Below are 23799 nucleotides of genomic sequence, written 5' to 3'. Positions count from 1 at the left end.
TTTCAATGCCTTTTACCCCTTTTCTCTTTCAAATTTTTTATTTTTATTTTGCCTTGCAATGCAGCTGTTGGTGTGAATGAGCCCTAAGGACGAAAAGTAAAGGAAAAGGTCTCTAATGCCTCTTACACGCGGCTGGACTTTCCGAGAAAAAAAAGTCCGACAGGCTTATTTTCTCAGAAAGTCCGGCCGTGTGTAGCCTCCATCTGACTTTTTTTGTCGAAAGTCCGACAGACCTTAGATAGAGAATCTGTTCTCTTTCTTTCCGTCGGCCTTCCGATGGACTCACGACAGACTTTTGCACGGTCAAAAGTCCGACCGTGTGTACAAGGCATAATGAAACATAGATGGCAAAAACAAAAAATAATTGACAGTGCCACGGTTGTAACTATCTTTTAGTTTGTCGAAATGAAAAAAATACTTAAAACCTTAAAACTTGTAAATATAAAAAGATTAAAAACAATTTTTAAAATGACTTTCCTGACAGATGTAGAGTATATGTATGAGCACAGACTGGGCCTTAGCCACATTTATGCGTAGCTTTGTTTTTGCTGGAATTGCGCCCGATCACACTTCCCCAGCACGAGTACTGAGATGTCACCAAAAACCCCTGAGTGGTTGAAAGCCAGCAGGACGACACATGATCATGTAATCACTCTGATAGCCACAAGTTTCAGAATCCTCTATCTTTTCACAGTAGAGAAAGAGATACAAAGATACATTCCCGTATCTTTGAAGAGGATCTCTAGGAGAAAAATAAATACAAAGTAATACAAAGATAAAATAGTTAGATTAGCACATGGCAAAGTAAGCCCCCGTTCACACTACGCATAGCAAGGACTTGTGTTCCTGCTCGTGATTTTTTTTGGGCGATTCTCAAGCAGAAATGTATGTTGCACTTAGAGCAGCCTATTCACTTCAGTGGGCTGCCTCATGCGCAATTGTTGCTTCAAAGAATCTCAGGGACCACATTTTGGCACTGAGCTATGAGCAACTTTACCAGTGGCGGTGCGTCCATAGTGGGCGCAGAAGCGCCACCCTCTCTCTCCTGCACCGTCACTGAACAATATATAGATTCATGCATTGCATGGCCCCCTTTTGAGCACCGGACATCTGAATAACAGCGGTGGGTGTGTTTTGGATCTAATCGGCTTCCAAATGGTTAACCAGAGGGCGCACAGGGTGTGCGTTCCCTGGTTAACACTGACACACGTCTCAGCCAATTAGGTTCACCGAGTCTGGTTACCGGTCACCTGATTGGCTAAAGTGACATCGAGGGCGGGAGAAGACATCGAGGAATCGTGGAGGAGGATGGCTGACCCGAGAAAGGTAAGTGCCGGGCGGTGGGATCGATCTGACTGTATTTTAAGGGGCAAACTGGTGGCATTTTACGGGGAAAACTGGTGACAATTGATGAGCACAGTGGCGACAATTGATGGCACAGTGGCGACAATTGATGGCACAGTAGCTGCATTTGATGGCACATTGGCTGCGTTGGATGGCACAGTGGCGACAATTGATGACACAGTGGCGACAATTAATGGCACAGTGGCTGCGTTTGATGGGCACAGTGGCGACAATTGATGGCACAGTGGCTGCATGTGATGGCACAGTGGCTGCGTCTAATGGCACATTGGCTGCGTTTGATGGCACAGTGGTGACAATTGATGGCACAGTGGCTGCGTTTGATGGCACAGTGGCAACAATTGATGGGCACAGTGAGGCTACAACGTAAGTTTTTTTTTTTTGTTTGTTTGCACCCCCCAAAATATTTTGAGCACCAGTCGCCACTGAACTTTACACTTGCGGTTTTTTTTTCATGTTTTTCAGGATGGTTGGCACCCAAACAGTCATGGCGTGTTTTGACGCAATTTGGAATAGCAGGCAAAACCACAGCAATTATGCCTGCAATTCCAAACCCGCCTTATGTAACTTGGGCCATAGTGATAGGTTGGTTTAAAAAACAAAGGTTGAAGGCCTCCATCCTGATTCTGCCTGTGATTCTGAAGCGTGCTAAAAATGCACAATATGCAAAACGTGCTATATAAATGGGTGTTTTGTCATGCAAGAAAACACCTGAAAAATGTGTAAAAACATTGTTCAAAAACTTGCCAAAGTTGGCACCAAAAAAACTGAGCAGGAGCTACTTTGGTGAATTTTTGGAGCGGTGTCAAGTGAATGGTGTCAAACTCAAAAAATTGATGCTTCTGCATTGCTTAGATGTGAACAGGGCCTTATATTTTTTTTAACAATAAATCAGGGCCTTATATTTAAAGTTTATCCACACCAGCAGGTCAGACTGAGTGCATTCCCGTTTTTGCGTATTTCTGTGTGTCGCATTTTGGGTAGCCCATTCATTTAAATGAGCTGCCCTTTACACGAGAAATGTGCAAAAAATAAAATTCCTTCATTTTAAAAAGCGCTCCGCACCAAACTACATGCTCCTGCCCCCCATGTGTTTTGGCACACACAAAAATGCACACATTTGCAAGATGTGGAGGGGCGCTATTAAAGGGGTTGTAAGGGTTATTTTCTAAATAGGTTCCTTTAGGCTAGTGCATTGTTGGTTCACTTACCTTTTCCTTCGATTTCCCTTCTAAATGTTTTTTTTCTGTGTCTGAATTTCTCACTTCCTGTTCCTCCTCAGTAAGCTTGCCCCCATCATCCGAGCCGTTCTGGCTGGGGGTTAGTCTTACAGAACAGCTTACTGAGGAGGAACAGGAAGTGAGAAATTCAGACAAAGAAAAAAAACATTTAGAAGGGAAATGGAAGGAAAAGGTAAGTGAACCAACAATGCACTAGCTTAAAGGAACCAATTTAGAAAATAAAAAACAAACCTTTACAATCCCTTTAAAAATGATTGCCCCCCCCCCCCCTCCGAAAAATCCAACCGGTTCCTCCTTTGGGAAATAATAACACTGCTGTGTGTGCGCAAAAGGGGGGGGGGCGATATTGTGTATATTCCTGGACAGCACGAGTGTCAGCATCAGTGTTATACCTGTGGGCTGAATGAAAAAAGAAAGATACAGTTTCCTAACAGGACGGATGGACAAATTTCCCAATGTGGCTATTGTATTCTGATAGCCAACACCAGCAGCTATCGGAATACCTGAACAGTAAAGCACACAGGGTGTTTACATGCTGTGCTGGGGATGCTTTGCACTTGTGGCAAAAAAACTGTTGCCCATGTCATGTCACAATTGTACGGTTATTATGGGATAAAACGTCCCCTCTCGCGGCTTGTAAAAGCAATCCAGCAGCTAGTTAATTGCTAGGATTGCTTTTACAAGAGAGCCAACCACAGGCTCTAAAAAATGGTACCTGCAGGCATTCTCCTGGTATAACCACTTGAAATCTAGTGATTTACAGGTCCCACGCTAGTTGGCAAGTGGCTACAGCATGTCGGCAGTCTCTAACCATCTCCTGTTGCATGTCTGTGGTAGCATTACATTCTTTCTTAGGTACGCCTTTCTAGTACCATGTTGGACCTCCCTTTGCCTTCAGAACTGCCTTAATTCTTCATGGCACAGGGGTTTGGAAACATTCCTTAGAGATTATTGACATGATAGCATCACACAGTTGCTGCAGATTTGTCCGCTGCACATCCATGATGGGAATCTCCTGCTCTATTGGATTGGGATCTGGTGACTGTGGAGGCCATTGGAGTACAGTGGACTAATTGTCATGTTCAAGAAACCAATGTGAGGTGATTTGGGCTTTCTGACATGGTGCATTATCCTGCTGGAAGGAGCCATCAGAAGATGGGTACACTGTAGTCATAAAGGGATGGGCATGGTCAGCAACATTACTCAGGTAGACCATGGTGTTTAAATGATATTCAATTGGTACGAAGGGGCCCAAAGTGTGCCAAGAAAATACCCCCCACACCATTACACCACCAGCCTGAACCGTTCATACAAGGCAGCATGGATCCATGCTTTCATATTGTTTACGCCAAATTCTGACCCTACCACCTGAATGCGAGACTCATCAGACCAGGCAATGTTCTTCCAATCTTCTGTTGTCCAATTTTGGTGAGCCTGTGCGAATTGTAGCCTCAGTTTCCTGTTCCTAGCTGACAGGAGTGGCACTCTGTGTGGTCTTCTGCTGCTGTAGCTCATCTGCTTCAAGGTTTGATGTGTTGTGTGTTCAGAGATGGTATTCTGCATACCTTGGGTGTAACGAGTGGTTATATGAGTTACTGTTGCCTTTATATCATCTCAGAGCATTCTGCCCATTCTCCTCTGACATCAACAAAGCATTTTCGTCCACATAACTGCCGCTCACTGGATATTTTTTCTTCTTTGGACCATTCTCTGTAAATCCTAGAGATGGTTGTGTGTGAAAATCTCAGTAGATCAGCAGTTTTTTAAATACTCAGACCAGCCCATCTGGCACCAAAATCCATGCCACATTCAAAGTCACTTAAAGCAGAGTACCACCCAAAAATGAAACTTCCGCTTTAAGTGGTGGTAACCCACTGACATGCCACATTTGGCATGTTATTTTTTTGGGGGGGGGGCGGATACCCTCTTTTTAGAGGCAGCCAGCTCCCACTTCCTCCTGGCGCCGGAAGGAAGTTCACCTCTCCCCCCTCCCTTCATGCAAACTTCAGGGACACGTCACAGGTCGCAGAAGACTGCGCAGTGCAGGCCTGGGTGTAAAGCCACAGCCGGGTGCCCACAGTAAGAATGCCGGCGCTGTGGAGAGGAGAGGAGCGGGGGGCTTCATTAGCCTGCATCGCTGGACCACGGGACAGGTAAATCCCCTTTCTTCCCCATTCTGATGCTCAGTTTGAACTTCAGCAAGTCATCTTCACTACATCTAGATGCCTAAATTATTATACAGGATTTATATAGTGCTTTACAACTTCAGGGAAGACAGTACAGTCACAATACAATACAGGAGGAATCAGAGGGCCCTGCTTGTTAGAGCTTACAATCTAAAAGCTTGCTGCCATGTGATTGGCTGATCAGCAATTTGTGTTACCAAGCAATTGAACAAGTGTCCGGTTAGTGTATGGGGCCCTTTCATATGAATTAATGTCCAAGCGCTTGATGTGACTAGATGCGTTTTTTTCCTGCCAGGTGGAAAGACATCTAGGAGAGATGGGCAAACCCCCGGCGCGCAGGAGGCCCGAAAGGTGTTCTGAACGCCAAATGCAGCGGTTTAGGCGCCAACCTAAATTTAAGGAATACAGGTGTATAGGCGCTGCAACCTTCCCACATAGCAAACCCAAAAGAAAACTAAGGCAGCCACCACACTTGGTAACCTGCAGTCTAGATGGGTTTCATAAGATACTTTGTTGGATACTTTGTTCCATCTGAGAGGAAGAGCCCCCAGCAGGTGCATGGAAAGCAGAGTCCCCCCTGATGGCAGAATGCAGAGCTAGGCTCGGGCTGCCTGTGAGGAGAAGTCTCCGCCCCTCACACGTGTCTCCTCCCCCTTGTATATACCGGTGGAGGGGAGGGGGAGGGGGAAGGCAGCGCATCATCTGGCAGCTTCCTCCTCGTACACCCTTTGCTGGCCGGTGCAGACAGCGGCTCCTCCTCCACCTCCAGGTCTCCTCACCATCCTCCGGAGACGTGTCTTGTCAGTTCCCCTCACATCCTCCTTTCCCCTCCTCCGTAGCTTTCGCTTTGTGTGTGACTTCCCCGGCCGCCCGGCTAATCGGCGCTAAGCATCCCCCGGCCTCGCAGCTCCCTCCTCCCCTCCTTGTGGACATCTCCGGCTCGGATTAGAACCCCCCCCCACCCCGCCGCCCGCCTTGTCGGGAGGAACAGGAAAGGGGGGACAGATATCGTCTCCCTCCATCAGAGCACAGCTCCATCCGCCGGGAACTTCTGGCCTCTTGGATTGCTTGTATTCTCCGTCACTCCACCATCATTGTTATCCATTGATCGGCATGAGGCTGGTGAGGAACAAGGGAGCCGGTCGGGAGAAGGAGCTGGCCAGGCCGGTCAGGAACCCCTTTGTGCATGACCTGCGCTTCACCCCGCTACAGAAAGCCAAAGTAGGTGCTCGGTGTGTGTGGTCTGTGTGTGAGAGAGAGAGCACCCATCATCCTCATCATCCTCCTCATCATCACAGCTTGGCTGGAGGTGTCAGCTGTGAGGTCCAGCAGGACTACACACCCCTCCTCCTAGACAGGGATCAGCATTTACCATGGATATCATCACAACCTGTACCATAGCACGGCCCTTCTCAACCTTCTACCCCAGTGCCATCCCTGAAATCAGTGCCAGGGGACCCCCTGCTTATAGCACTGATAAGAATGCCATCCATGCAGTGGTGGGCCATAGGAAGGATGTTTCCACCTTATGGTGGTGGTCCATGGGAAGGGTGTTCTGTACCCTCTCCTTATGTAGGGATGGCATCTTCCCCCTTATGGTGGTCCTTAGGAAGGGTGTTCTGTCCCCTCTCCTTATGTAGGGATGGCATCTTCCCCCTTATGGTGGGCCATAGGAAGGGTGTTCTGTACCCTCTCCTTATGTAGGGATGGCATCTTCCCCCTTATGGTGGTCCATAGGAAGGGTGTTTACTCCAGTGGTATCCCTGAGATCAGTTTATGGTCTCAAAATAACAGTTTATCAGGGGGCAGTGGGAGGAATGCCACCCATGCAGAAGTGGTCATAGGAAGGATGTTTCCCCCCCTTACAGCGGTAGCCCGTAGGAAGGGCATGCACCCCTTATGGTGGCAGTCCATGGAAAGAGTGCCCCCCTGTTATGGTGGTGGTCCATAGCAAGAATGTCACCCCTCTTTCCATGGTGCTCTGTACAATGCCTCTCTATTTACCTTCATGGCCTATAGCTTATGCTGCTGCTGGATACTTTTCTTGAAAGTAGGGGTCTGGGGAGGTGCGAGGGCCACATGAAAAGGCCTGGAGGGCCGGATTCGGACCACAGGCCTTGTGTTTGACACCTGTGGCCTATAGGAAGAATATCACACTGATTAGCGTCTTAGCCCATAGGAAGAATGCCCTCTCTGCTTACCATGATAGCATATAGTAATAAATGCCCCCCTCTGCTTACCATCATGACCCATAGGAAGAATGCCCCCTCGGCTTACCATCATGGCCCATAGGAAGAATGTCACCCCTCTTACCATGGTTTGCTGTAGGAAAAATGCCCCTTCTGATTACCTTCATGGCCTATAGGAAGACTGTCACACTGATTACCATCTTCTTCCAATAGGAAGAATGCCCCCTCTGCTTACCATCATGGCCCATAGGAAGAATGCCCCCTCTGCTTACCATCATGGCCCATAGGAAGAATACCCCCTCTGCTTACCATCATGGCCCATAGGGAGAATACCCCCTCTGCTTACCATCATGGCCCATAGGAAGAATACCCCCTCTGCTTACCATCATGGCCCATAGGAAGAATGCCCCCTCTGCTTACCATTTGCCTGAACATAGGAAGAATGCCCCCTCTGCTTGCCATCTTCGCCCATAGGAAGAATGCCCCCTCTGCTTACCATCATGGCCCATAGGAAGAATGCCCCCTCTGCTTACCATCCTGGCCTATAGGAAGAATGTCTCCCCTCTTACCATGGTGTTCTGTAGGAAGAATGCCCCCTCATTCTTCCTATAGGCCAGGATGGTAAGCAAGAGGGGGCATTCTTCCTATGGGCGAAGATGGAAATCGGTGTGACATTCTTCCTATAGGCCATGAAGGTAAGCTGGCTGAGGGGGCATTCAGAACACCATGGTAATAGGGGAGACATTCTTCCTATAGGCCAGGATGGTAAGCAGTCTCCCCTCTTACCATGATGTTCTGAATGTCCCCTCAGCCAGCTTACCTTCATGGCCTGTAGGAAGAATGTCACACGGATTACCATCTTCGCCCATAGGAAGAATGCCCCCTCCTGCTTACCATCGTGGCCCATAGGAAGAATGCCCCCTCCTGCTTACCATCGTGGCCCATAGGAAGAATGCCCCCTCCTGCTTACTATGGTGGTATAACATGTTTATTTTAAAGAAATAAAAAACTGAAGGTTCACTTTAAAAGTCAGCAGCTACAGTATATGTAGCTGCTGGCTTTTGATTTTCATATGCCCAGGGGGAAGCTCTTTAAGGAACTCCTGGCATCCTCTGGAGGAACTCTGAGAGTGGCTGCCATGGAAGGTCATCAGAAAGCAACTTGAATGGACTATGAGATTTGGTGGTAGCTATGGGTTATATGGGCTGCAACAGTTTGCTCACCATCATTCTTCTCTGCCCTGTCTTATTAAATATTCCCATAGGTGCTCATTTAGGTGTATTTTTAAACCTGTTGTCATGCATTTTGCTCATGTGTTGCTGTGAACTTTGTCATTGCATGTGCGTTTGAAGTGAATTTGCACTTTGCCTGAACTAGGTAAAGCAACAGCTTTGCGTGATAGCAGGCCAAACAAGGAGCCTATGCTTAAAGTACATGTAAACCCATCACTAAAACTTCATAAAGTCATTCTCAATATTTTTCAATTCACAGATTTAGTTATTAAAATAACACGTGGTGACCCTTTTATAGAGGTCTTGTTTGGGTCCCATTCTGTCCTTGTCCCTAGTTCTGTGGTGTCACATTTCCCAGTGGACACTGCAAGCAGCTATGCGGCTGTATATTGCACAAACCTGTTCTACTGTTGTCACCAGCAGCAGCACAATTCTGCAACAAAGCAAAGATGAGAAGTATTTATTGCTTGGGGGAAAACAGAAGGTTGTAGAGTTAGTGTTTAGATGTACTTTAACCTTTTTCATGCTCCGTTACCATCCCACTTTGCCGATGTGCTCCCCTGTACAAGTTTCAGCGTTCACAAAAAATCTGTAATTGCTCAAAGCTGTGCATGCTTCCCCATTCAACATGACAGTGCTCAGGCCTGGTAACAGGCTGCCCAGGCAGATGGCGCTGCATTCTGGGAAATAGGGGGCGTGTCATATAGTCCTTCATACCTGGAAGTACCTAATCTCTGGCAAGCTGAGCACACACTGGAAAGGTAAGTATTAACTCTTCATGCATTTTATCAAACATACTTCTCACCAAGTTTGATTTCCTTGAAATGCGTGGTTTATTTTCCATATTGTATTTCTAGCCCTCTCTTTGGATACTTTAATTCAAATAAAAGTAAACAATTTTTTTTGATTTTTTTTTTTTAATGCAACTCGGCACAGAACTATACTGTTTTCAGTGGCACAGAGCTTTCTGTGTCCTTTAGTTGCTGAAAAGCACCTCTAAGGTGCTGGACATATGCTTTACAATCTTGGTGTTAAAGTGATTGTAAACCATCGCCTTTTATAAAACCAACCTATTTAGTTTAAAATAGAAATGAAAGGCAAAACATTTGTATATAGATATTAAAAAAAACATCATCAATACCCTTTCCCTTATTTTAATATGTGATCACGTTCTCTCTCTTCTCAGCTGCAAAATAGGTGTGTGTGTGGAGAGGAGAGGAGAGGCAGCAGCAGCAAACTGAAGTTCTCAGTGGATGGCTGTGCAGGGGAAGGGGGTGTGTCAGAACAAGTCTGATCATTGGAAGAGAGCAGGCTGAGTTCCCAGCATAGCTAGAGAACTGACCGTGGTGTGCTCTCCTTCTTAGTGTGGACAGTTTGGGGGAAAAAAAAAAGTAAAGCAGAGGGACTTGCAGAGAACGGAGTACGTTTTTATACAAGTGCATGGTACAGCAGGCACATATCTGGAATATGAAATGTTAGGATAACAAACACTTCCAGCTGTTTATAAACGATACAATCTAATTTTAACCACTTCTGCACCACCCACCGTGGATATATGTTGCTACTTTGACATTAAATACCATTGTTATGGCAGCAGATGGATGCCATAACCCTGTGGTGTGTTTTTTTTTTTTTTTTTTTTTCATGGCAGGCAGTCAGCTTTAAGATGAAAGTGGTCTCTGTGGCGGATTCGCCCCGGCGACAGAAGAGGTGGGCTCCCGCCGCTTCCCAGTCATCTTCGCTCCTTTACCCTGAGAGACAGAAAGTCGACTGAGGGAATGATGGCTCTCGATCGACTCCATGCCATTGGATGACGGAAGCAACGTCAAACGTCACTTCTGCCCAACGGCCCTAAAGCCACAATTTTTTTTAAAATATTTTTTCTTTATTCCTTTTAAGTGTAAATGTGGGATCTGAGGCCGTTTTGACCCCAGATCTCACATTAAAGAGGTCCTGTCATGCTTTTTTTTAAATTAAAATCGATGTTTAGATTTCTTGTAATAGGAATAAACGTGATCCAATTTAATTTTTCAAAGGCACAGTGTAAAAATGTATATATTTTATATGTAGAAGCGACCACATACGTAAGTCATGCCCGCATATGTAAACGGTATGCAAACCACATGTTGGAGTGAGAGCAATAATTCTAGCGAAAGACCTTTTCTGTAACTCAAAACTGGTAACTTGTAGACCTTTTTAAACGTTGCCTATGGAAATTTTTAAGAGTCAAAGTTTGTCGCCATTCCACGAGCGGGTGCAATTTTGAAGCGTGACATATTGAGTATCAATTTACTCAGCAAAATTTATATTTTTCACAATATTTAAAAAAAATTGGGCTAACTTTACAGATTTCTTTTTTTTAATTTTTTATTCAAACTAGTGTATTTTTCTCCAGACCGCAGTGCAAATATGGTGTGACAAAGTATTGCAACGACCGCCATTTTATTCTCTAGGACACGGGTGCCCAACCAGTGGCCCGCGGAGCCCTCTGATGTGGCTTGCGACCTCCTGCTCTAGAATGGTGGATTGGCATAAGCCGATGCTTCATGTATAGCGCCAACTCTTGTCACAGACATCGTGGTACCAGATGCACTCCACCTGGTACAGCAACAGCTGGCAATACCTGAATGGAAGACTGTTATTAAAGGTAATACTTAAATCACAGTGTATATATGGGCATATCTGTTCTGCAGTGGTTACTTGGCTGCTTTCAAACTATTTTGCAAGTGTGAGTTACCTGCACTGAGCCATAGACTTCTGTTATTACCTGTGAGCTGGTGCACTTCAGAAAGTGCACCACACCTGCAGGATATAACATAAGTCTATGGCAAAGTGCAGCTAACCCGCAGGAAAGCCACAGGTTCACTGCGTTGCACCCTCGGTGTCGGTATACCGCAGTGCATCAGTGTGAAAGCAGCCTTAGGCCCCTTTGACACGATCAGTCTGACCCAATTGGACCCTTCGTTCACCTCTATTGAGCCACAGATGTAAACAGACCTGTGGCCGTTTACACCCACCTACCCATTCCATCTGGGAAGATCGGATTAGAGGGCCAATAGAGTAGAGTGGGCTGTGCCCGTGGACATGGGCTTGACATCTGTGCGCTCCGCTCACTGTGGCCCGCTACCAGTCGCTTAAGTGGCCCTTGCTCTTAAAAAGGTTGGGCACCCCTGCTCTAGGGTGTCTGGGGGGGAAAAAAAAAAAAAACATTTTGGGGACCGATCGCCGCCGGTGTCACGCGATCGGTCACAGGAGCTGAAGAACTGGGAGAGGGGTGTAAACACACCTTCCCAGTTCTTCACTGTGGCAGTGACACTGATCGTCTGTTCCCTGATATACAGCCACACCCCCCCTACAGTAAGAATCATTCCCTTAGGGCACACTTAACCCCTTAGCGCCACCTAGTGGTTAACCCCTTCACTGCCATTGTCATTTTTACAGTTATCGGTGCATTTTTATAGCACTTTTCGCTGTGAAAATGACAATGGTCCCAAAAATTTGTCAAAAGTGTCCGAATGTGTCCGCCATAATGTCGCAGTCATGACAAAAATCGCCAATCGCTGCCATTAGTAGTAAAAAAATAAAAATTATTAATAAAAATGCCATAAAACTATAAATTGTGTGCAAACAAATCGCTAAATGCTTATTGCGATATTATTATTATTATTATTATTATATATATTTTTTTTTTTACGAAAAATATGTAGAAGAATACGTATCGGCCTAAACTGAGGAAAACAATTGTTTGTTTATTTTTTGGGGATATTTATTATAGTAGAAAATATTGCATTTTTTTTTTTCAAAATTGTCGCTCTATTTTTTGCTTATAGCGCAAAAAATAAAAACCGCAGAGGTGATCAAATACCACCAAAAGAAAGCTCTATTTGTGGAGAAAAAGGACGCCAATTTGGTTTGGGAGCCATGTTGCACGACCGCGCAATTGTCAGTTAAAGTGACGCAGTGCCGAATCGCAAAAAGGGGCAAGGTCCTTAACCTGCATAATGGTCTGGGTCTTAAGTGGTTAAGCCCCGTTCACATATTGCAATTCGGGATTGCAAGCAGAATTGCCATTCTGGAACCCCAAACGCAATGCGTTTCTTTCGGGATTGTTGTGCGTCAAGATTGCATAACAAACCTAACCTTTGCGAATCAAGTAAAGCATGTTGCCCAAAAAAGGAGCAGTAGCTTATTTTCGGGGGACAAGTGCACATAGGGCAGTGCATTCACGTAAATGGGCTGGCCCTATGCAGTGCGGCAAATGGTGTGGGAATCGCTCTTTGAAATGCACATAGCTGGAATGCTTGTTCTCGCTACGCAATGAGTCAACTGGGCCTCACTTTTTTCTTAAACTAGAGGAAACGCCTAAAAAAAATGTGTTTACATTAGAGCTGCACGATTAATCGTTAAAAAAATCGCAATCTCGATTCAACCCCCCCCTCCCCCTTGCGATCTTAAAGTGTTTTGTTAAGGCAAAGTGTAAATCACTGCCAGCCCCTTTATTATAGGCAGGCATACCACACCTATGTAAGTCTTAGTTCAAGTTTACCTCCACTGAGATCTATGCAAATACCGCAGAGATTCAAAGTTCCGTGTCCCAGTGACTTTAGTCCTGCACAGCACTTTAACCGATGTTTCAGTCCCTAATAATTCTGACAAGGATGTGCAGCAGTTTTACCTTTTTAAAGTACAGTAAAACTTGGATTGCGAACACAATTTGTTCCAGAAGCATGCTTGTAATACAAAGCACTTTTATATCAAAGCAAATTTCCCCATAAGAAATAATGGAAAGGCAAATGATTCCTTCCACAACCATTTATTTATTAGTCCTTCAGTTTTTACTCCATATAAAAAGATTATAACAATGTAACCATAAAATGTTCATCCACAAATGGAAGCCTCCACAAGAGGATTAGAAGCAAAATCCAGCAAAAGCTACAGAGTATAAATGGAAAGTAAGGCACCTCTAAGACCCCCTTTCACACTTAGAGTCGGTTCACACATAGGCGGCACGACTTCGGGGGCGACTCTGCAAGTCGTCCTGAGGACGACTTCAGAGGCAATTCGCAAAACGACTTCTGTATAGAAGTCAATGCAGATCGCCCCAAGCCGCCCCCGAAATACTACAGGAACCTTTTTTCTAAGTCGGAGCGACTTGCGTCACTCCTATTAGAACGGTTCCATTGCATCGAATGGGACGCGACACGTCAGGCGGCTGAGTCGCCTGTTGTGTCGCCCCAGTGTGAACCGGGTCTAAGGGGCTTTGCAGGCGCTATAACGCAAAAAATAGCACCTGCAAAACGACCAGAAAGAGCTGCTCCATTCACTCCGGTGTGAAAGCCGAGGGCTTTACCATCCGGCTAGCGCACCGCTTCAGTGTGGAAGTCCTGCTAGCAGCATCTTTGAGGCGGTGAATACACTGCTCCTAAAGCACCCTTGCCCATTAAAATCAATGGGCAGCACCGCCCGCAAAACGGGCTTTAGGGGTGGTTTTAACCCTTTCTCGGCTGCTAAAAGCGGTTAATAGCGCCCCGCTAGCAGCCGAAAAGCGCAGCAAAAATGACAGTAAAGTGCGCTTTACTGCTGACGCTCCCACCGCCCCAGTGTGAAAGGGGACCAAGCGTAGCAATATGTTGCTAAATGTTGTACCTTTATTAAATGTAACCATATTGCTACACTTAGAGGTGCCTCTCTATTGCCTCACTTAGAGGTGCTTGTCTTGCAAAACGCTCTCAAACCAAGGTTTTACTGTATAAGTTCCATCAAAACTGTTTTGGAAGTTTATGGAGTGGAGAGGGGTTAGCGATTTATTATTTCTTTTGTAAAACCATAGAGTCCCATTGGATTAGAGTTGTGGTTCTGTATATCCATCTGCAGATACAAATCCGCTTGTGCTTATCATTTGGATCCTTAAAGCAGGTCTTCAGCCTTTTAAAAAGGAAAAAAAAAAAAGAATGAAAGTCGGCAGCTACCAATACTGTAGCTGCTCTCTTTTAATAAAGGACACTTCCCTCTCCAGGGATCCAGTGCTTTTCTCACCCGAACAGCTTCCTTGTTGATCTTTGCTGGCATGTTTATTGTAGGCAGCTGGTTGTGATTCCTTGTGCTGTCACATCTGGTTGCACTTTGTGAATGGTCCCACAGCCTTATGGGACCAGTGACGTTTCCCAGAAGGTGGGGGGTTACCAGAAGAACTTCAGGTAGATCGCCGCGGGTCCTCACAAAAGGGTGTTAGAAATAGAAGAGGAGGGGGGATGAGGAGGGCATAAAGGGGAACTTAAAGTTCTGCTTTAAGGGCTAATTTACATGGCAGCAGAGTGCCATCCTCCATGAAAATCGGCAGTATAAGTCAGGGACTGACAGGTGTTTGCGCGCAGCCACCTGTACAAATCGATGACCAACTGCGTCTGTTTGCTGGCAGCCTCCCATCTGACCCTTTACTTGCGTACAGACATAGACGAGCGGCCCCCGGGGGACACATTACAGGCAGCTGAACGTAAATACTTGTCACTCCCAGGCACATGGATACAGTCATTTTTTTAATAGCGTCCCTTAGAGCTGCGTGATTAATCGTTAAAGAATCGAGATCGTGATTCTACCCCCCCAACGCAAACTTGGGCTTAATGTACACTGCTGCTGGTAAACTGACGATTAAGAGCAGTTGGGCATTTTTTCAGCTGCCCCTGAACTCTCCTCTGTTATCTTATCTGTACATGTACACAGAGTCGTTTAGGCTGCATTCACACCTAAGCGACAGCCGCGTACGCGTGTAGCGGCAGATTTGCCGCGATTACAAATGTTTCTTTTTTTTTTTTTTTTTTTTTTTTAAAGTATTCCCATTGCTGTCTATGGGAAAACGCGCCTGTCGCGTGAAAAAAAGGGTCCGGGACTTTTTTTCAGGCGACAGGCGTTGCGCGTCTATGAGATGTGAACCATCTCCATAGACGGCAATGGGAATTCTCCCCTCAAGCGACAGAAGCGTCCCGCGTCGGGCGTTTTGTCGCTTAGGTGTGAATGGGGCCTTATAGTCGTTTCAAGGCAGTTGAGTTTGGAGGCTTTTTTTGGAATGCAAAAAAAGGGGTTCAGAGGCATTTCAAGCGCCTAACGATTATAAACGCGGTAACTTGTACTTAGCTGCGTTTTATTTACAGGTGTTTTTCTTTTTTTTTTTTTTTTTTAAAGGAACTCTTCTAAACGCAAAACCCTGCTAAACACTGCAAACCGGATGTTTTAAACGTGGGTTACTATCTGTCAAGTTAAATCGTTCAGGAGAGGTGACAAAAACATCCCGTGTACATGAAGCCTTAAAGTGGAGTTTCACCCAAAAATTTTACTTTTTGGATTCCTCCTCCAGTGTCACATTTGGCACCTTTTCAGGGGGGAGGGGGGAGCAGATACTTGTGTAATTCAGGTATTTGCTCCCACTTCTGGGCCTAGATCGCTGCAGTATCCGCGGCAATCTGTCATGTCCGGCCCCATCTCCGTCCCCACACGCTGTCTTTTCGGAGACGCACAGGTCCCAGAAGACAACAGGGAACAGTGAAATTGCGCGACATGCGCAGTAGGGAACCAGGAAGTGAATCTGCAAGGCTTCACTTTTTGATTCCCTTATCGAAGATGACGCCTCCCAGAGGCGGCTCTAGGTTCTGTGAGGCCTTAGGCGTAACTTAGACATGAGGCCACACTCACGCCTTAACGGAAAAAATGTAAGCGATAAAAATTAACTGCATAAATTGCATATTAACTGCTTGCCGACCAGCCGCTGCAGTTATACGGCGGCAGGTTGGCTCTGCTGGGCGAGATCACGTAGATCTACGTCATCTCGCCGTTCAGCCAATAGGGGTGCCCGGCGGGCGAAATCACTGCCGGGCACCCGCAATCGCTCGTTACAGAGCGAGAACCGGGAGCTGTGTGTGTAAACACACAGCTCCCGGTCCTGTCGGGGAGAAATTGCCTGATCGTCTGTTCATACAATGTATGAACAGCGATCAGTCATTTCCCCAAGTCAGTTCACCCCCCCCTTCAGTTAGAACACACCCAGGGAACATACTTAACCCCTTCCTCGCCCCCTAGTGTTAACCCCTTCCCTGCCAGTGGCATTTTTATAGTAATCAATGCATTTTTTTTATAGCACTGATCGCTATAAAAATGCCAATGGTCCCAAAAATGTGTCCGAAGTGTCCGCCATAATGTCGCAGTACCGATAAAAATCGCTGATCGCCACCATTACTAGTAAAAAAAATATATTAATAAAAATGCCATAAAACTATCCCCTATTTTGTAAACGCTATAACTTTTTTTGCGCAAACCAATCAATAAGCGCTTATTGCGTTTTTTTTTTTTTTTTACAAAAAAAATGTAGAATACGTATCGGCCTAAACTGAGGAAAACAATTGTTTTTTTTATATATTTTTGGGGGATATTTATTATAGTAAAAAATAATTTTTTTTTTCAAAATTGTCGCTCTATTTTTGTTTATAGCGCAAAAACTAAAAACCGCAGAGGTGATCAAATACCACCAAAAGAAAGCTCTATTTGTGGGAAAAAAATTATGCCAATTTTGTTTGGGAGCCACGTCGCACGACCACGCAATTGTCAGTTAAAGCGACACCGTGCTGAATCGCAAAAAGTGCCCTGGTCTTTGACCAGCAATATGGTCCGGGGCTTAAGTGGTTAAGCGCCATAAAGTGCTGGTGTCAGTGCACTCTTTCTCAGCACTGGCGTCGGCATGTTGTCAGTGCTGGTGTCGGGACACTTTTTCTAAGTTTCCCCCCAGGGGAGATGAAGGGGAGTCCCTGTCATCAGGGGGTGGAACTCTGGATGGGGGGACTCTGGGCTGAGCTGCACTGCATGGGGAGAGATCAAGGTACACGGAGAAGCCAGTGACCGGCCGAACACACAAGTAGGGAATGTGACACAGAGCAGCCAGTGCGGTAGAGACGGGAGCTCTGCTACTCACCCCATCATCCAGAGACCTGGGCGCTGCTATTCATACCCACCTCTTTAATTCTGCAAATTAGGTGGTCACGAGGCCCCTGTGGGTGCGAGGCCTTAGGCAACCGCCTAATTAGAGAGCTGTCTCTGGTGCCTCCACCTGAGAGCTGAGGGACAGATCGGCTTCAGGTACTGTCATCGTGGGCGCACTGGACTAAGTGTCCATATATTAAAAGTCAGCAGCTGCAGTATTTGTAGCCTTTTGACTTTTTTAATTATTATTTTTTTATTTTTTTCGGCGGTTTAACATCATTTTCCTGATTCAGTGCAGAAAATTCTCTGACAGCTGTCAAAAAAAAAAAAAAAAAAAAAAAGGCAGCCTGCCAAGTTTATCACAACATTGCTTAGGCAAGATAAAGGGAAGCATTGTATCTTCTGTTCTTAGATAAAAGGATTGAACTTGATCTGTAAATGGGGTCAGTTTAACCATTTAAAGACTAATCCTTTTTCTGACACTTGTTGATTACTAGAAAAAATGCTGTATTTATTTTTTTATTTTTTTGCTAGAAAATTACTTGGAAGTTGGAACCCCCAAACATTATATATTTTTTTTAGCAAAGACCCTAGAGAATAAAATGGTGGTCGTTTTACGTGACACTGTATTTGCGCAGCGGTGTTTTAAACAGCATTTTTTTGGGGAAAATATACACTTTAACCACTTAACCCCCGGACCATATTGCTGCCCAAAGACCAGAGTACTTTTTGCGATTCGGGACTGCGTCGCTTTAACAGACAATTGCGCGGTCGTGCTACGTTGCTCCCAATCAAAATTGGCGTCCTTTTTTTCCCACAAATAGAGCTTTCTTTTGGTGGTATTTGATCACCTCTGCGGTTTTTATTTTTTGCGCTATAAACAAAAATAGAGAGACAATTTTGAAAAAAAATTTTTTTTACATTTTGCTATAATAAATATCCCCCAAAAATATATAAAAAAACTTTTTTTTTTTCCTCAGTTTAGGCCGATACGTTTTCTTCTACATATTTTTCGTAAAAAAAAATCGCAATAAGCGTTTATTGATTGGTTTGCGCAAAAGTTATAGCGTTTACAAAATAGGGGGTATTTTGATGTCATTTTTATTATATTTTTTTTACTAGTAATGGCGGCGATCAGCGATTTTTTTTTTTTTTTATTTTTTTTTTTTTCGGTATTGCGACATTATGGCGGACACTTTTGACACATTTTTGGGACCATTGGCATTTTTATAGCGATCAGTGCTATAAAAATGCATTGGATTACTATAAAAATGCCACTGGCAGTGAAAGGGTTAACACTAGGGGGCGGGGAAGGGGTTAAGTATGCCTGGGTGTGTTCTTACTGTGGGGGGGGGGGTGGACTCACTAGGGGAAACACTGATCTTCTGTTCATACATTGTATGAACAGAAGATCAGCATTTCCCCCGCTGACAGGACCGGGAGCTGTGTGTTTACACACACAGCTCCCGGTCCCCGCTCTGTAACGAGCGATCGCGTGTGCCCCGCGGCGATCGCGCCCGCCGGGCACACACGCGGGAGTCGGGGGCGAGCGGGGGGCGCGCGCCCCTAGTGGCGGCTGGGAGAGAGGACGTTATACTACTTTAAGTAGGAACTCCCGCTTAAAAAAAAAAAGTAAAGTTAGCTCAATTTTTTAGCCCAATTTTTTATGTATAATGTGAAAGATGATGTTACGCCGTGAGAATTGTGATCTTTACTCTAACCAAAAGAAAACATGATTGTCATTTTGGTCAGAATGGTGTAGCTCTAGTGTCGCTGCACCTGTGTGAATGAACCCTAAAAGTTGGGTCAGTTTTAGGAAGAGTGTTTTCCTAACCTGCCTTCGCCATATAAATGTGACACAGTGGGGGTTATTTACGTAAGGCTAATCCACTGTGCAGTCACTGTAGATCACTGCAAGGAATATAAAAAAACAGCATTTCAGCTTGCACATGATTGGATGATAAAATCAGCAGAGCTTCCCCTCAGATTGACAGCAATTGCACTTTCAAGTGCACTTGTACTGCAAAGTGGATTTGCCTTTCGTAAATAATCCCCAATATTCTCTATACAGTATATAGAAAGCCCTTGATTTTGTTTTTTAGATGATTAAACCAACATGTTAGAAGCAATTTGTTTCCAAACATTTATTTTCCAGTAACTTCGGTCAGATAGTCAGACTTTTCCCATTGTAGCATCTTTGTAACCTTCTAATTAAACCATCTAAAGCTTTTCCCAGCTGGTGGGCACCAACCGGCATCTGTTCTTGTCCCCGCTCAGCAGCCATACTCTATAATTGGCAAGCTCTGCTTCTTTAGAAACAACCCCTGTATTCTGCGTGGTCTCTACTGGGAACTAAAAATAAATAACCTGCTTCAATGAGACCCCATGCCATTGTATTGGCTCATTTCGTATCTTCCAACTGTAGGTGTGATTGTGTCTCCTAATTATCCTGCCTACAATATCTGTTCACTCAATGAATGTATGGAGCGCACCAGGGCCGTGAGTACTACTATTGTTACATCTGATGGAGTGGCACAAAACGGCCGTGTTGTCTGCAGTATTTGAAGGAAATGTGTCATGGGAGCATTATTATTATTATTATTATTATTATTATTATTATTATTATTATACAGGATTTATATAGCGCCAACAGTTTGCGCAGCACTTTACATCAGGGAAGACAGTACAGTCACAATACAAATCCATATAGGAAGGATCAGAGGGCCCTGCTCGTTAGAGCTTACAATCTAGAAGGGAGGGTCAAGGGGTACAAAGGGTAGTCGCTGTGGGAGATGATCAGATGGACTCGAATGAAAATACAGTTGTTAGGTGTGGGAAGGGTATGCTTCTCTGAAGAGGAGGGTTTTCAGGGATCCTCTAAAAGCCAATAGAGAAGGAGGGGGTTGTCATTGCTTATCTCCCTTTGAGAATTCTACAACATTCGCTAATACAAGTCAGAAGTGGGTGATGTGCTCACTTGTTCTGGGTTTGTGCCTCAGAATGCATTGAAGCCAGAGGATCAGTATGAAAGCCAGTCAAAGAACATCTTGCAGCTGAATTTTGGGAATTGGGCAAAACGTACCCTTGCGGTGCCCCCCACAATGCAAAGGTTAAAGGGTCACTAAAGAATTTTTTTTTTTTTTAGCTAAATGGCTTCCTTTACCTTACTGCAGTCCTGGTTTCATGTCCTCATTTTTCGTTTTTGCTCTAATCCTTCTCTGTTCTGAACACTTCCTGGTTGTCTGTTTCCTGATGAAAAAAGTCCTGGGAGCTTTCTCTCTGTGGTCACTAATAAAGGAGGTGTGATTGGTGTTGAGGGGTTTTAGACACACAGTAATCAGCTTTGTTTTACAAACCATCTCTGCCCTGTATTGACTCTGTGTCTCTCTCTGTACATCATACAGCATGCAAAAACGAAACTGAAACTAGAGGTACATTATATGATTGATTTTTAATCTATTTTTAATCATTTTTTAAAAGGAATCTGTTAACTATTTTGTCTCTATACAACTCTGATCGATTATGAAATTAATCGATAATTATTTTCATAATCGATTAATCGGCCAGTAACATAATGGGGTTAAACACTAAAACTAGCCCTTTATAGTACAAAAAGAGCAAATCACTAATGTAAATATTACTTTCACTGTCCCACAGTGATTAACCCCTTACAGTAGCGATTATTTGCTCTTTTTTGTACAATTTTTTTTTTTTTTTAACCCCGTTATGTTATTAACCACTTCCATACAGGGCACGTATACACCTTCCCGCCCAAGCCAATTTTCAGCTTTCAGCACTGTCGCACTTTGAATGGCAATTGCGCGGTCGTGCTACACTGTACCCAAACAAAACTGGCGTCCTTTTTTCCCCACAAATAGAGCTTTCTTTTGGTGGTATTTGATCACCTCTGCGATTTTTTTTTTTTTTGTGCGCAACAACTAAAAAAAGACTGAAAATTTTGAAAAAAAATATGTTTTTATTTTTTTCTGTTAATTTTTTTGTAAATAAGTACGTTTTCTTTCAATTACGGGCACTGATATGGCGGCACTGATGGGCACCGATGAGATGGCACTGATGGGCATCGATGAGGTAGTACTGACGGGCACAGATGAGGTGGCACTGATTGGCGGCACTGATGGGCACACATAGGCGGCACTGATGGGCACTCATGGGCGGCACTGATGGGCGGCACTGGGCACTCATAGGCGGCACAGATGGGCATTCATGGGCGGCACTTATGGCTACTTATGGGTGGCACAGATGGGCACTGATAGGTGGGCACTGGGCATGGATGGGCACTGTGGGGTGGCACTGATGGACACTGTAGGGTGGCACTGATGGACACTGGGGCGGCACTGATTTAGCTATGTTGCCAGTCAGTGCCCATTTGTGGGCACTGATTGACATCTTTTTTTTTTTTAATGCTTTTTTTTTTTTTTTTTTTTTTTACAGACTTTTTTTTTTATTTTTTTGCCCACCCTGGTGGTCCAGGGTGGGCTTCCCTGGTGGTCCATGTGGCGATCCGAGGGGGGGCTGCGCTGATAAACAATCAGCGCGAGCCCCCCCCCTGTCAGGAGAGCCGCAGATCGGCTCTCCTCTACTCGCGTCTGTCGGACGCGAGTGAGGAAGAGCCGACAACGGCTTTTCCTGTTTACATCGTGAACAGCCGTGATTCGACACGGCTGATCACGTGGTAAAGAGTCTCCGTGAGAGACTCTTTACCGAGATCGGTGTTGCGGGGTGTCAGACTGACACCCCGGGGGCGGGCAGCGGCTCAGAATCCTGAGGACGTCATATGACGTCCGGTCAGGATCAGACAACCACTTTGCCGCCGTCAATATGTCATTGGCGGGCGGCAAGTGGTTAAACATCTCAGGCCTGGGACACCCCACAGTTAATTTACATGGTTTCCTATGGGACACGTTTTCATGCATACTTTTTTCAGCTGCTGCTTAGGCTGGGTTCACACTACGGTTTTCCCGTCCGTCAGCCGCATACGATTTATATGTAAAACCGTATGCGGCTGAAACGGACGGGAACGTATGGAACCGCACATATGTACGTTTTCCATTGACATTAATGTTAAAGGAAAACGTATGCGGTTGTCATACTGTTTTAAAAACGACCGCAAAACCGTGGTTGAACACGGTTTTGCGTACGTTTAAAAAACGTTTTGCCAGCAAATCGTACGCACCCGGATGCATCCGAGTGCATACGATTTGCAATGCATTCTCTATCTATACGTTTTCCCGTCCGTGCCCGTACGTTTTCAATACTGAAATCGTATGCGGCTGACGGACAGGAAAACCGTAGTGTGAACCCAGCCTTATTTGGAAAGGATCAAGGACTTTCTTTTTTAATGCAAAACTGTTATTTTATTTTTTTTGGTTCAATATACTTCAATTGAGAAGCTGCAGAAAACCATGTAATGCGTTTTAGCGGCAATTTGTGTTTTTTCCGTTTCAATGATTTTTATTTGTTTTTCAAGTAAAGATTATATGCGTCAACACAGAGAGCAGCGAACAATCCTCGCATGCTCTGCACATAGTAAGTCGTAATAAAAAGAAAAAAAAAGGGGAGAAAACAATCAGAGAAAAAAAAAAAAAAAGGTGAAAAATAATTTCAATCATAACAAACAAAAGTAGGAGGGAAAATTATACTGGGTAACATATGAGCAGGCATCCAAGCATATAGACAATATCACATTACTACAAATGCTTGCTATACTAAATATAGAACCATTATTGACCCAAATTGAGGGATGGATCCTGAATTGCGGCCCCTCTACATAACATAACTAATACTGAAGGCCAATCAATGACCAATATTTAGATATTGAAGTCCCTCGGAGCCCAAATTCTCCATCAGACAACACATTTTACAGATAGTTAAGATAGCTGAGTCACTTCGTAGGAGTCAGGGACGAGTAAACTCACAACTAGAGGATCTGGGCAGCTCAAAATCATAACAAGTAAGATACCTTCAGCATATATTAAACCTAAATGACCCCGGTAGGGGAGTCCTTAGTCCCCAACTTTACAGAAAAGGTCTAGGTTTTTAAAAAAAATAAAATAAAAAAAAAAATAAAATAAAAGGGGAGGGGGGATGGGGGGGGGGTAATTCAGAGAATCCACAAGGGCAAGACACTAGAGATAGAAGAAAGAAGAAACAGGAGAAGAAAGAAGAGAGAAGGGTGTGTCCATCCGGGAATCTTTGATCGATCGACTGAAAAGGCATCTCTATGTCGCAGGGGCCTGTAAGTAAGTGAGCCAGGGAGACCACGTCTTTTCAAAAAGGGGTTGTTTGTCATTTAAAACGCTCACTATTTTCTCATTTAACATGATCCAGTTTAATTTCCGTTTTAGCAATGTTAAGTCTACAATGGGGCTTTTCCAAGCTGTCGCAATAGCTATCTTAGCAGCTAAAAAAATAAAAAATATCAAAGTCTGGGCATGTCTGGGAATATTATCCACTGGTTTGTTTAGGAGGGCGACTGAGGCGTCTTTAATGATATTCACCATTGTGACCGAAAGAATAAGCGCGTGGACCCTGATCCAAAAGCGACGCACCCTAGGGCATGTCCACCACACATGAAGTGGTGTGCCCACCTGCCCACAACCCCTGA

The 23799-nt window shown here is 44.7% G+C and overlaps 1 protein-coding gene across 1 annotated transcript in view; it reads left to right on the top strand.

The window, feature by feature from the left end:
* The first annotated feature begins 5480 nt into the window (after positions 1-5480).
* The window catches only part of LPCAT1 (lysophosphatidylcholine acyltransferase 1), a 243208-nt gene continuing 224889 nt past the window's right edge, over positions 5481-23799 (top strand). The window contains exon 1 of the mRNA XM_040353529.1: positions 5481-6010. Within this exon, the coding sequence (XP_040209463.1) occupies positions 5903-6010 (108 nt within the window). The 5' untranslated portion in view covers positions 5481-5902. The remainder of the gene's footprint in view (positions 6011-23799) is intronic.

Source organism: Rana temporaria, chromosome 5 (assembly GCF_905171775.1).
Source record: "Rana temporaria chromosome 5, aRanTem1.1, whole genome shotgun sequence".
Lineage (NCBI taxonomy): Eukaryota > Metazoa > Chordata > Amphibia > Anura > Ranidae > Rana > Rana temporaria.
Note: the sequence above shows the minus strand (reverse complement) of the source record. Positions and strands in the feature narration are given on the sequence as shown.